Genomic DNA, 14,133 nt, shown 5'->3' with positions numbered 1-14,133 from the left:
AATCTCTTCTTGAGGCCATTTTTAGAATGTTTTAAAAATGTTTTGGGAGTATTGATGGAACAAAATTGGGGAAAATTTAGCTATGTAGAGTTCTAGGATCTTTTTTTTTTATTTTATTTTATTCATTTTAGAGAGGAAAGAGAGAGAGAGAGAGAGAGAGAGAGAAGGTGGGGAGGAGCTGGAAGCATCAACTCCCATATGTGCCTTGACCAGGCAAGCCCAGGGTTTCGAACTGGCGACCTCAGCATTTCCAGGTCGTCGCTTTATCCACTGTGCCACCACAGGTCAGGCACTAGGATCATTTTAAGTGCCTTCAATTTAAACTGTAAAGCTAAATATTTCCACATTATTTTCTGATAAAGGAATTTGAAGGAGTTTTACATTTGGTAATTAGAAATTTTCTATTACTATTATTTGAAATTAGGATTGTTTTTTATTCTATTTTTAATTTTTTTTCTTAAGTAGAAGTGGGGAGGCAGAGAGACAGACTCCCACATGCACCCCAACCAGCATTCACATGGCAAGCCCACTAGGGAGCTATGCTTTACCCACCTGGGACTGTTGCTTGGCAACTGAGCTATTTTTAACACCAGAGGCAAGACCATGGAGCATGTGGAGCCATCCTCAGCACCTGGGGCCACGGGGCCAACTTGCTCCAATGTAACCATGGCTGCAGGAGAGGAAAAGAAAGAGAAGGGAGAGGGGCCCTGTGTGCCCTGACCAGGAATTAAACCTGGAATGTCAATATGCCAGGCCAGCGCTCTACCACTGAGCCAACCGCCAAGGGCCAAGAGTTAGGATTATAATAGTCTTGGATCTTGTGTGAGGTTACATCTAAAATCTTGTATAGGCAGGATTATATGTGCTGTACATTGTTTTTGGTATACCATACTGATTTTCATTAAATCTAACAAAGCCAAGTTCTTTCCTGCTAATATCAGAACAAAAAGAATAGCTGGCATGAATTCAGCAGTTTATTTTGTGCTAAACTTTAAAAATTGAATTAATTTAAGACAAATGTATAATGTGACTCTAAGGTAGTTTCCAACATTGGTATATTAAAACATATATATAAATTAAAATATATATATGTCTATATAATATATAAATTTTTGTATAACTACCGCGCGCTGACCAATTGCGCCACTGGAGCATGCTTTTATATATATATAAATTTTTGGAAGATAAAATACATACAGAAAAGTATACAAGATAAATTAAGATTTAGAGAATAATTAAAGTGAACCCCCGTGAAACCATCAACCAAGTTAAAAAATTGAAAAGCATCAGCACCCCAAAATTTCCCTGCATGCCCTGCACTGACTATGATTCCCTCCCTGTGCCCTATAATTAACTATTATGCATGGATATTGCTTTGACAGAAATAACAATTTTATAAGAAGTCAGAGCAGATATTTTTTTCCTCTTTTTTACATAGAAAGTGAAATAAAGAATGTTTATTTTGCCAAGTTCATATTTCAGGTTAGTAGCAGATGGAGGAATCCTTGGTTTAGTACTTCCAATGTTCTTGTGATATTACTCTTAAATTTTCTGTTACTTGTTTCTAGTACTTGTTTCATGTGCCAGGCATAAATCTAGTTGCTTTCATATATTATATTTATTTGTAATTTTACTTTTTTCAATAAAAGTGATTAAATATTTAATTACATATCACTGAGACTTCTGCATTTTTGTATGACTAATTCACAGGTTTTAAAAAAACTTTTACCAGATTTTGCTATCATAATTATAAAGACATTGCCTTGTTATAAGTCAGATATTGGTATATGTACAGTAATATTTCAGGCCATATACCTTTAGCAGCTTTTATAAAACTGTTTGGTTCTCTTCTCCCTCACTTTAAAATCAACTTATATTAATAGTTGTGAAAATGCCACATGAATTTTAGTCTCTTGTGACAGAATCTTAAAATAGAACACCTCTATGAAATGAGATGTTTGGGTAAACCACTCTATAAATGATTCATGAAAAACAAAAGTTGTTATCCTACTGAGAAAGAAGGGGAAAAGGCTGTTTATTTTTATGTTTGTATAATAAAAATGTGGGTATTTATTTCAAAATAGAAGGTGTAGTTTGTCATAATGCTTTTTAAAGTTGATTTGAGCCCTGCTTTATAAATTTTGAAATCTTAGGCAAATTACCCAATCCCTGTGTGATCCTTACTTTTTCTCAAATTGAGAATACCTCACAGATTAGTTGAGATCAAAGGAGTAATGTCCTTTAATGCTAAGGCAGTGTCAGATGAAACAAATGTTACTTTTCTTTCTAGTTACATAATTGTAAGTCTGTCTTATCACTGAGGAAATTGGTCAGGAAAGGAAGATAGTCTAGGAGGTAGGCCAGAGGGTAGCCTGTGCTTCAGGGCTGGCAGCCTGGGAGTACTTTTTGCAAATCTGCAGAGAGAGTGTGGGAGACCAGTGAAGTGTATCAGCTAAGGTAGGGCCGGGGACTCCTTGATAGGGTGGTAGTTAATGCAAGTTTTTCCAGCTTCCTTGGTCTCGCTAAAATAATTTTTCATTTTTCTGTTTTCTCATATTGAAACTTCACCTTTCTGGCCCTGGCCTGTTGGCTTAGCGGTAGAGTGTTGGATTGGCATGTGGAAGTCTGGGATTTGATTCCCAGTCAGGCCACACAGGAGAAGCGCCCATCTGCTTCTCAGCTCTTCCCCCTCTCCTTTCTCTCCTTCCTCTCCCGCAGCCAAGACTCCATGGGAGCAAAGTTTGCTGGGGCGCTGAGGATGGCTCCATGGCCTCCGCCTCAGGCATTAGAATGGCTCCTGCAGGAACAGAGCATCGCCCCAGATGGGCAGAGCATTGCCCCCTGGTGGGCATGTGGGGTGGATACCGGTCGGGCACATGCGGGAGTCTGACTGCCTCCCCGCTTCTAACTTCCGAAAAATTCAAAAAACAATTAAATAAATAAAAACTTCACCTTTCTATTTGATCCTTAGCCTCCCCCCCCCTTTCCCTTTATTCTTATTTCTTTTTTTTTCTTGAAATGGCCGTAATAAAGAGCTAAGTAAAATGTCATTCTTCGAAATTTTAATTTTTAAAAAGTAATGAATTGAACCTGTCATATCTTTCTGTGAATTTCTCTGTAGTGGTATCTTTTGAGTTTTACTCCTGTTAGCAGCACACCTGTCATTCCCCATCCCCCCAGACATCAGTAGTAGCCTTCAGCAGCTCTCAGTACCCATTGCTCTGTGATTAATGGAGATGATCTATTAGGAAACTTGTTAATTAGGATCATGCTTACATATCTTTTATCAGTGAAAGAATTTGGTGTTAAATGATACTGTATTGATATTATTTAGTAATTATTGCCTGTCTATCAAATTATAGTCTTGATCAATATCTTGATAGAAAACTATTGATGATAGTTATCAACAAAGTAGAGGCCTTAGCTTAATATGACTCTCCTTTAAAATACAACTGCTAACAGGATTCTTTTAACAAATTTGCTAATGGCTTTCTTATTTATGTGTACTGATCCAGTAACAAGTGTTCCCAACGGATGTTAGCTATGCCAATAGAATGTCTGGTTTTAACATTGAATTTCGTATATATCAAAAGTTTTTATATTTATAACTTTCTGATTTACACTTCAGCTCTAAAACTGAATTGAACACTTAGAGCATACTGAAGAAAGTTTTTCATTAAAAATAAGAGTACTATCTATATATAAAGTTTAGAAGAAATTGAAAATGTTTGACACTTGTAATGATTGAAATGGGGATGCAATTTATTTTATTAAATTATAAACCATTATTTTGGCCAAGTACTTACTGAGTTTGTGAATATTGTTTGGCAAACCTTTAATCCTGGGCTGGTTTTATCCAGTTACTATTTATATAGAAAACATACTTAGGTTTGAATGTTGGTCTGTTTCATACTGAACTTTGGTTATTACCTGACCTTGTTCTTCTTGCCTTCGGTCAGCCCACAATATTGCAGTAAGTTTGGTCGGGTTTTGTTTTTTTTTGGCTTTATTGCCTCTAGGACAAAGTCCAGACTCCTTGACCTGGCTCACAAGTGCCTTTATAAGCTGTTTTTAAGGAGCCTTTTTGGCTTTGTCTCTATCACCAGCCCCACTGGACTCACCTGCTTTTCACTGACCATAATCATTCTTCCACACTGCCATCTTTGTGTGCTCTTTCTGGGAAGTCTGCTGAGGCCAGTGATGATCTACCTTCCTCTGTGTTCTCTTGCAGTTCTGTGCTTTCCCCTTGTGTGGTGTGTATCCCATTGCCTTGCATTTATTTATATATATGTACATCTTCTCTCCCCCCATTTAGAACTACATACGCTAAGTACTGTGCATCTTTCTATTTGTATTCTCTGAGTACAACTCCTAAGTCTGTCTAGCCATCAAATTGACTTTACTTGTAAATGGAATATTGGCTGTAAGAACACTGCAATCTTTTAATTTGCAACCCTAAAATAGAAAACCTGTATGTGTTGATTTAAGGAATTGATTTTAATTATTTTAGAAACCACTCAAGAAGGTTATTATTGAAGAAACTGGTAATTTGATACAGACTATTGATGTGCCAGATAGCACTACTGTTGCTGCCCCAGAGAGGGATCCTGTTAATCTGGCAAATGCCATAGCAACCGCAGGCACTGCAAGTAAGAAGAATTCAAGCCAGGATGACCTTTTGCCTACAAGTGATATTCCAAAAGCAAAAATGTTGAGAATAGAAGAAACCAGTGATACTTCAGCCCTGCAGTAAGTAGGATTTATTAATTCCACTAGAAAATTGTTATTATCAATGAGAGTTTTGGTTTGTATTTATCACTATAATTTTTTTGAATTGTCAACCTTCATATTCTGATTTTTTATTTTATTTGTTCTTAACTCTTCAGAGATTTTTTTTTTTTTTCCATTTTTCTGAAGCTGTAAACAGGGAGAGACAGTCAGACAGACTCCCGCATGCGCCCGACCAGGATCCACACGGCACGCCCACCAGGGGCGACGCTCTGCCCACCAGGGGGCGATGCTCTGCCCATCCTGGGTGTCGCCATGTTGCAACCAGAGCCACTCTAGCGCCTGAGGCAGAGGCCACAGAGCCATCCCCAGCGCCCGGGCCATCTTTGCTCCAGTGGAGCCTTGGCTGCGGGAGGGGAAGAGAGAGACAGAGAGGAAGGCGCGGCGGAGGGGTGGAGAAGCAAATGGGCGCTTCTCCTGTGTGCCCTGGCCGGGAATTGAACCCAGGTCCTCCGCACGCTAGGCCGACGCTCTACCGCTGAGCCAACCGGCCAGGGCCTTCAGAGATGTTTTACATAAGAAATGATAACAATTCTTTACTATAGAGGGAATTGAAAGAGGATAAGACATTGTCTTTAACAAACTGATTTTGTTCAGTTTCTTAGAACATCAGTGTATTATTTCATTGTTAATTTGGCAAAAAAAAAAAAAAGATTTTTTAAAAGGAAGCATCTAAAAATGTAGAATTCAGACATTAACATTATTCCAGTCATTCATATTTAAGATGATTTGTGGGCTGTTTAAATTTATTTGGAATTTTAAAAAATATTCACATATTTTCTTAATGATGAGAATATAAAAGATGTTGACTAGATTTTATTTTAGAGTATTGAAACTTGATTCATATATTCTTGCATTGCACTCAATAATCCTATTAGGTAGTTTAAAAATTTTTTTGAATTTTAGTAATTCTGTTTAAAGTGTTAGTATGGATTGTGGGAAACTAGCTTGTAGTTTTTTTGTTTTGTTTTGTTTTGTTTTTATTTATTTTTTGAGGGGGGGAACAGACAGGGACAGACAGACAGGAAGGGAAAGAAATGAGAAGCTTACAGTTGCAGCACCTTAGTTGTTCCTTGATTGTCTTTTCATATATGCCTTGTTTTGGGTATGGGGAAAGGCTCCAGCCAAGTCAATGACCCTTTGCTCAAGCCAGCAACCTTGGGGTTATATCTATGATCCCACACTCAAGCCAGTGAGCCTGTGCTTGAGCTAGCAACCTCGGGGTTTCAAACCTGGGTCCTCAGCATCCCAGGCCAACACTGTCCACTGCACCACCCCTGGTCAGGCAGGCTGTTTTGGTTTTATTTTTAAGGAGGAAGCATTTCTTCCTTCTCAGAATATCTTTCTTGAAATTCATAATTGAGATTTCTGAAAGGCTGAATTGGAAGTATATGTGATGTAAATGCAGTGTATAGAAATAGTGTGCTCAAAATGTGGCCAGGTTAATAGCCCACAGATGAGAATAGTCATGTGTAGCATGTGAAAAATTTACAGAGGCATACATAATCTGTCTTGTGAAATACACATATGTGTATATTATTTTTTATAAACCTATTATTTTCAATATAAATAGATAATACAACATTAGTAAAATCAGAAAAGTAAAAATCTCCATTGATGTTGTCTTATGTAAGCTTTGACTAATTTTGGTTCTTTTCAGTTGTTTGACTGATGTCTCTGAAATATTTCAGCCCTCAAGTTAATTTGAAACAGGATGTATGTCAGTATTTCAGTGAGAAGATTTCTATAGAGGTAGACAGAACACCTGCTCAGTTTATGCCAACTGCTCTTCCTCTAGTTCCTGCCAACTCATTCCAGCTTGAATCTGACTTCAGACAACTGAAAAGTTGTCCTGATATGTTATATCAGTACTTGAAGGTAAGAAAGAGGAAGCTAGTAGTTCTATTGTAAATAAAAGGTTAAAGAACATCTTTGTCACTATGTGATAATAGTGTTTTACTTGTTTTTTTGTATATTATGATTATAGAAAATGCTCTTATCCTTTGCCTGACACATATATCAGCCTAGCCAGAACATTTTAAATATTTACAGTCAGGGAATCTGTGTAAATAGATTCTGTTTTAAATTCTCTTCTCTAAAGATAATTTACCTGGTTTCATATATCATAACGTCAACTTAATTTTTTTTTTTTTTTTTTTGTATTTTTCTGAAGCTGGAAACGGGGAGAGACAGTCAGACAGACTCCCGCATGCGCCCGACCGTGATCCACCCGGCACGCCCACCAGGGGGTGACGCTCTGCCCACCAGGGGGCGATACTCTGCCCCTCCGGGTGCATCGCTCTGTTGCAACCAGAGCCACTGTAGCGCCTGGGGCAGAGGCCAAGGAGCCATCCCCAGCACCGGGGCCATCTTTGCTCCAATGGAGCCTCGCTGCAGGAGAGGAAGAGAGAGACAGAGAGGAAGGAGAGGGGGAGGGGTGGAGAAGCAGATGGGCGCTTCTCCTGTGTGCCCTGGCCGGGAATCGTACCCGGGACGTCTGCACACCAGGCCGATGCTCTACCACTGAGCCAACCGGCCAGGGCCTCAACTTAATTTTTCCTCTTCAAGATGGGGAAAAGAAGATGAGGAAAGAAGTTAAAATACATTGACTGCCTTCTTTGTGTCAAGTAATGCTTGCAATATTTAGGCAGTCATTCTGAAAATGAGCTTTCATTTGCTTTAAGAATCAAATCATATGAAATTTACCAAATAATGAATTAACATAGTTTTTCTCTGGAATAATTATAGTAATAATCCTTTATAATTATGCAGTATACAGTTATTTCCAAATACAGTATCTTATGTAATTTTACTTTTTAAACTCTATTTTTATTGCTCCTTGAGAGCTTTCAAGTTTCCAGTCTTTCTTAGGGCGGTGGACCACTATCTGTTCATGAGGTTTTTTTCCGACTTGTACAGAGTGATTATCTTGTAGTTCTTTTAACCTTCTTTCTTCTGTCAATTACATTTCGGTGTGGCCCTCCCCCTATTATTCATTATGTACTAATGCTTACTGTTATTCTTTACTATTCACCTAACCAATTATTATATAAGTGATTTATAGGTGAATGTTGTCATAATTTAATTTTCTAACTCTTATTTTTTCCAAGAAAATTGAACCATCCTTGTATCCTAAGTTGTTTCAGAAAAATTTAGATCCAGATGTATTCAACCAAATCATTAAAATTCTGCATGACTCTTACATTGAGTAAGTTGAATTTTTTAGTTATACTTTCATTTTGTTGTGCTATTCTATTTCTAGTGGTATGGGAAATTCATTTTGATATGATTACTACTTTCTATATAGCAAAATTAGCTCTCGTAAATTTTACAGTTGCAGAAGTTGGAAAGAGATGATGCATGCAAGCAGTAATAAGGGAAATGATTAGGAGGAAAAAGAACTTTGATATTTTTTTTTTTTGGAAAAAAGTAGGGTATGTAAGTGGCAAGTGGTAGAGCAGATTAATAACATCTGTGCTAAGCCCCACATATGAGAATATTATAATTTCTTTAGTTGACTTGATACATTTCTTCATTTGGGCATTTAAAGATAGTATTCAGGAAGAAGGACAAAGACCTTATTTATATATAACTAGTAATATTGTGTTAGTAAAGAATTAAATGAGCTACTTTTAATGGGCCATTTGTTTCACATTTGGTTTATTTCAGGCGGGAAAAGCCATCACTCATCTTGGAAGTTTTACAAAGGCTTTCTGAACTGAAAAGGTTTGAAATGGCAGTAATGTTTATGTCAGAACCTGAGAAAAAAAGTAAGTTCTGTGTAGAGAGCTTTTCCATATCTCTTTATTCTTACATTGTTTATTTTTTAATCAAATGATAAACATTTGTTGAATGTTTATTATGTCCAAAGTACATATGATTAAATTTAAATTAATTATAAAATTAAATAAAATTAAAAATTTTAATCCTGACAATGACAATTTGAGGTATTGGTATGATGACATTCAGCTGTTACCTAGGAGGAAACTGAGGCAAAGGGAGATAAGTAATGTGATCAATGTTATATAGCTAGGAGTCAGACGCAGGATTTAAACTCAGGCAGTCCTGCTCTGGGGTCTAGGCTGCTGTACTTAAAAATGCAATAATACAGAATTTGTGTGCTCCTGCCGTTATGGAACTTATAAAGGTTCCTGCCACAAGGGGCGTGGAACTGGGCATCGGTACACTGGAAATCTAACCGGTTCTGGGAGAACTAATTTCCTGGAGTTTGTTTGATTTAAGCTCAAATGCAGGATTCAATTAGATGAAGGGGTTAGGGAAGAGTTTAAGACTGAGGAAGTAATGTGTTCTGAGGCTCTGAGGCCGGAAAGCAAATTGAGTTTAGAGAATAAAAGAAGTGCAGTGTGGCTGGATTGTAGAGTTAGGGGGAAAGAGTGGCAGGTGATGAGCCTGAAGAATTAGACCCTTACTTCTGTATCTCCCTCAGTCTTTGGCAGAATGCCCGTTTTTGGGGAGGGAAACCCTAGTATAAGTAAGATCGAACTCTGCAGAAATTTCATTCACTTAAGAGTTTTGGGTTATGCTGTAGTTTTAGGGGGAAAAATCATTAGAACCAGAGCCAGGTATTTTTGTTGTTTTTATTTGTTGGGTTTTTTTTAGGTGAGAGGAAGGAAGATAGTGAGGCAGACTCCCGCCTTTGTCTCAGCTGAGATCCACCTGGCAACTCTTGTCTGGGGCCAATGCTAGAATCAACTGAGCTATCCTCAGCGCCTAGGGCCAGTGCTCAAACCAGTTGAGCCACTGGCTGTGAGAGAAGGGAAGAAAGAGAGAAGGAGGAGAGGACAGGGGGAGAAGGAGATGGTTGCTTCTCCTGTGTGTCCTAACCAGGGATCTAACCTGGAACATCCATACACCAGGCCGATGCTCTATCCACTGAGCTACTGGCTAGGGCCTTTCTTTTTGTTTTAAAGATAGCAAAAACTCACACCATTTTCAGGCCTCCTAGAGGAAACATACTTTGGGCTCCTTTTCTTTCTTCTTTTTTATGTTTCTAGCAGTGACATTGAATGAGTCTCAGTAACTAAAAAAAATAAATTTATGTTGTACTTAGGCAAGTAAATATATAATTTAGAGAGGTTTTTTTTGTTTTTTTTTTTTTTAAGATTTTATTTATTGATTTTGGGGGCAGGCAGGCAAGATCATAGCTGCTTCACTTTAGTTGTTCATTGATTGCTTTTCATATGTGCCTTGACCGGGCAAGGCTGGAATTTCAAACGAGTGAACTCAGCATTCCAGGCTGATGCTATATATCTAGTGCTCCACTACAGGTCAGGCAATTTAGAGAGTGTTTTTGTTTTTGTTTTGTTTTGTTTTTAGATGAGAGGAGGGGAGATAGGCAGACTCCCACATGTACCCCAACCGGGATCCACCTGGCAACCCCTCTCTAGGGCTGATATTGGAGTAATGAGCTATTTTTAGTGCCTGAGGCTTGAATGCTCCAATGGAGGTATCCTCAGTGCCTGGGGCCGCACTTGAACCATTTGATCCACTGGCTGCGAGAGGAGGAGATGACGGGGATGGAGGAGCAGATGATCGCTTCTCCTATGTGTCCTGACTGGGAATCGAACCCGGGATGTCCATATGCCAGGCCAGCCATCTATCCACTGAGCCACTGGCCAGGGCCTAGGGAGATTTTACATGGTTCATAGAAAGATCTTTTAACTCAATATATATTTTATTTTTTATATACTATAAAGTGTATTTTTAGCCCATCAAACATGATTTTGTAGATGTTATTGCTAGTTTTCAATTTAGAGTAATAAAATAAAATTATCTAAAATAAAATGACAAGTTTGAAAAACAATTTATAATAAATAAAAGTCTACTTTTAAATAGAGTAAAAAAATTTGGAAGCTCAGAATGAGTTGTTTATTCTGCAAGATTAATGTCATTGAGGGTATAGGGCAGTGGTCCCCAACCCCCAGGCCGTGGACCTGTACCCGTCCGTGGGCCATTTGGTACTGGTCCGCAGAGAAAGAATAAATAACTTACATTATGTCCATTTTATTTATATTTAAGTCTGAACGATGTTTTATTTTTAAAAAATGACCAGATTTCCTCTGTTACATCCGTCTTAAGACTCTTGACGCTTGTCTCGGTCACGTGATACATTTATCCGTCCCACCCTAAAGTCTGGTTTGTGAAAATATTTTCTGACATTAAACCGGTCCGTGGCCCAAAAAAGGTTGGGGACCACTGGTATAGGGGAAATGTTTTACCTCTGAAGCAAAATATTTTGGTAAGAAACATTGTTGGATTGCTGTATAATTTTCTGTTCTTGGATTGGCTTTTTAAACATTTGAGTTAGAATTTATTAAGAATCTTCTTGATGATTATTGCTTTCATATGTGAAGTTTTATCTGTCAAATCAAATTACTCCCTTTAATTTTTGTTTCACTAAACTTTTAAAAATTGAGATTAAAAATGAATACTTTTTTCTTTCTTTTTCAGTTGCACATGTATTATTCAATCACTTAGAGAAATCAGGATTGAAGGGTAATTCTGTTGAAGAACTCAAGAAAAGATATGGTGGTTGATTTCCATTTTTACTGAAATTACTGTCTTTGACTTTTACATGTAAATTTTTTCCTATTGAAATAAAGTGTTTTGTTTTGCTTTTAAGAAAGTGAAATGCAGGGAAGATACTATCTTATATCAGTTAATTACAAAGTGACTTGTGATTTAACTAGTGAGAAATGTATTCAAGTGAACTGTAGTATTTATAAGTCTTCTACTGAAAATAAAAATATAAATAATGAGGTATACGTGTAAAGATCAGTATTTTATAAGTCATTGTGTTAGATATATACACATTTTCCAGTGTCCCATAAGTGTAAATAGTAATTAGCATATAGCTTGCACACATGTGTTGTGTGTGAGTGTGGCATCTCTGAGCCTGTAAAAGCAAAGCTGGTGTTCTACTCTCCCTTGTTCTGTACAGTACCTGGCATAGTCCATTTTACGTGCTTAGGTGCTCAGTTGATATTTATGATTTAATTTAATTTGACAGCAAGAATTAATTTTAGTAAATGTTTAAAGTAGCAGCCTAGCAAATTGGGCATCCTATATGTTAAAATCAACTTAATACAAGTTGTTAAAAAATACTGCATCACCATCTTATAGCTGTTTTCAGCATCAATAATACAATCAAATTTAAAACTTTATTTTATACTGTTGATAATTTTTGTTGTATTATAAATTACTATGCTTACAATTACCTGAACAATCAAAATCTATTTACAAAGATAATTTCTCCAGGTATAAATTATTGAAATGATCATAATTTCTATAGCCTCAGTGTTTTGCAATACATTTAAGATAGAATTTATTAATGTTATACATTGCTAAATGTATTGTCCTTTTATTTAGCCTTTTCTATGTAGCTTCTACATGTGTATTGAATTTTGAATTACATGAATTTTTCTCAAGTCATTAATAAATTGATTTAGATAGGTGATTTTCAACCTTTTTCATCTCATGGTACACATAAACTAATTACTAAAATTCTGTGGCATACCAAAAATATATATTTTTCTCTATCTGGCAAAAAAATAGGTATAATTCAGTCACACTGCATGGCTGTTGTGTTGGCTGTTGTCATTTTTTAATTTGACATTCTAAGGAAAAAAAGGTCAGAGCCCTTGACTAAATAGTCAGGTATTGCATGTTTTAAAAACTCTTGTGGCACATTGGTTGGACAATTGCTGATTTAGATGAATAGAAAAGTACCCCAAAGGCAGAAAAGTTCTTATATTTTCATATGTGGTCCTTCTAATAAACTTATAAGATAGGGTAGTAGTGTTATTGCCATTTTTAATGTCAGAAAAGCTTTAGAGTAAATGTTTCCATGATTACGAAGCTTAAAAATAGCAGAGCATGGTTCTGACTGGGTAGCTCATTTAGTTAAGAGCATCATTCAGATACACTGAGATTGTGGGTTCAATCCCTGGTCAGTGCACATAGAAGAACCAGTGAATGCATAAATAAAAGGAACAAGAAATCAATGTTTCTCTTTTTCTTTCCCTCCCTCTCCTTTTTCCTTCTTCTCTCTCTAAAAATTAGTAAAAATAAATTTTAAAAATACATAGCAGGTTCAGAACATGCTGTCTTCTAACTCTTCATCCACAGTTTTTTTTTTTGTTTTTTTTTTTTTTTTTACAGAGAGTCAGAGAGAAGGATAGACAGGGACAGACAGACAGGAATAGAGAATGAGAAGCATCAATCATTAGTTTTTTGTTGTGTGTTGCAACACCTTAGTTATTCATTGATTGCTTTCTCATATGTGCCTTGACCGCGGGTCTTCAGCAGACCGAGTAATCCCTTGCTGGAACTAGTGGTCTTGGGTCCAAGCTGGTGAGCTTTTTGCTCAAACCAGATGAGACCACGCTCAAGCTGGCGACCTCGGGGTCTCGAACCTAGGTCCTCTGCATCCCAGTTTGATGCTCTAGCCACTGCACCACTGCCTGGTCAGGCCATCCACAGCTTTTTTTAACTAATCCAGTTACATTATTTATGTTGTGTTACTGTGTAGGGACTGGCCTGAAGAAGAATAAATCCTAAGACTTGCTTTAGAATTTGCATTAAAAATTTTTTTAATGTTAGTCTATTTTTCATTATTACTAGTTTAAATGTGCATTAGTTAACTCCTCCATTCCTGCTGTATATGGTCTCTGTTCCCAGCTCACCCACCCATCACCATCGCTACCAGAATGATCTTAAGACTCAAATTATATGTCACTTCTGGCTTTGTTACTACATAGAAGACCCTTCATGATCTGGCTCCCCCATCTCCCCACTGCCAAGTCCCCACAAGCATCCTGCTGCCTGCAAATCCCTGCTTGTGTCCTGTTCTCATGCCCCTCCATTTCAGGCTGTTCTCTGCCTGGACCATGCAGAGCATAATACATATTCACCTGGACTATTTTCTCTAATTCTCCATGTCTGAACTTAGATGTCTCCTCTTTGGGGATGCCTTCCTCCATCCTATCAGGTGAGCTTTGTGTCCTGCATCTTGGGCTTCTGTCATTGCATTTGTCACCCTTTATCATAGTTGCTGATTCCCCTCTGGGCCCTGAGATCCTCGAAGGCAGAGGCTATAGCTTTTTAATTTTTATATTTGCAGCAGTTTGCACAGTGCCTGGTGTATAATATATGTTGCTGAATTTAAAATTCAGTCCACAAATCTGAAAGACCTTTTGTCATACCATCATGTATTCCAAGATTAAGTTCTAAAGACTGTCATTGTCCTACAACAAGCAAGTTGTCCTGAAGGTTGTATGCATGGATGACCTGAGTGGATTCAGTGGGAACTAGGATAAGACTTCA

General features: G+C 37.4%; 1 protein-coding gene across 1 annotated transcript in view; it reads left to right on the top strand.

Annotated features, from left to right (window-relative positions):
* Positions 1-13,409, top strand: part of RPAP3 (RNA polymerase II associated protein 3) — a 44,172-nt gene extending 30,763 nt beyond the window's left edge. Inside the window, exons 13-17 of the mRNA XM_066258195.1 lie at positions 4,511-4,749; positions 6,480-6,666; positions 7,899-7,996; positions 8,458-8,558; positions 11,260-13,409. Of these exons, the coding sequence (XP_066114292.1) occupies positions 4,511-4,749; positions 6,480-6,666; positions 7,899-7,996; positions 8,458-8,558; positions 11,260-11,345 (711 nt within the window). The 3' untranslated portion in view covers positions 11,346-13,409. The remainder of the gene's footprint in view (positions 1-4,510; positions 4,750-6,479; positions 6,667-7,898; positions 7,997-8,457; positions 8,559-11,259) is intronic.
* The last annotated feature ends 724 nt before the right edge of the window (positions 13,410-14,133 follow it).

The sequence above is a fragment of the Saccopteryx bilineata genome, chromosome 2, assembly GCF_036850765.1.
Source record: "Saccopteryx bilineata isolate mSacBil1 chromosome 2, mSacBil1_pri_phased_curated, whole genome shotgun sequence".
NCBI classification, from domain to species: Eukaryota; Metazoa; Chordata; class Mammalia; order Chiroptera; family Emballonuridae; genus Saccopteryx; species Saccopteryx bilineata.
This window is presented reverse-complemented; position numbering and strand designations above follow the sequence as displayed.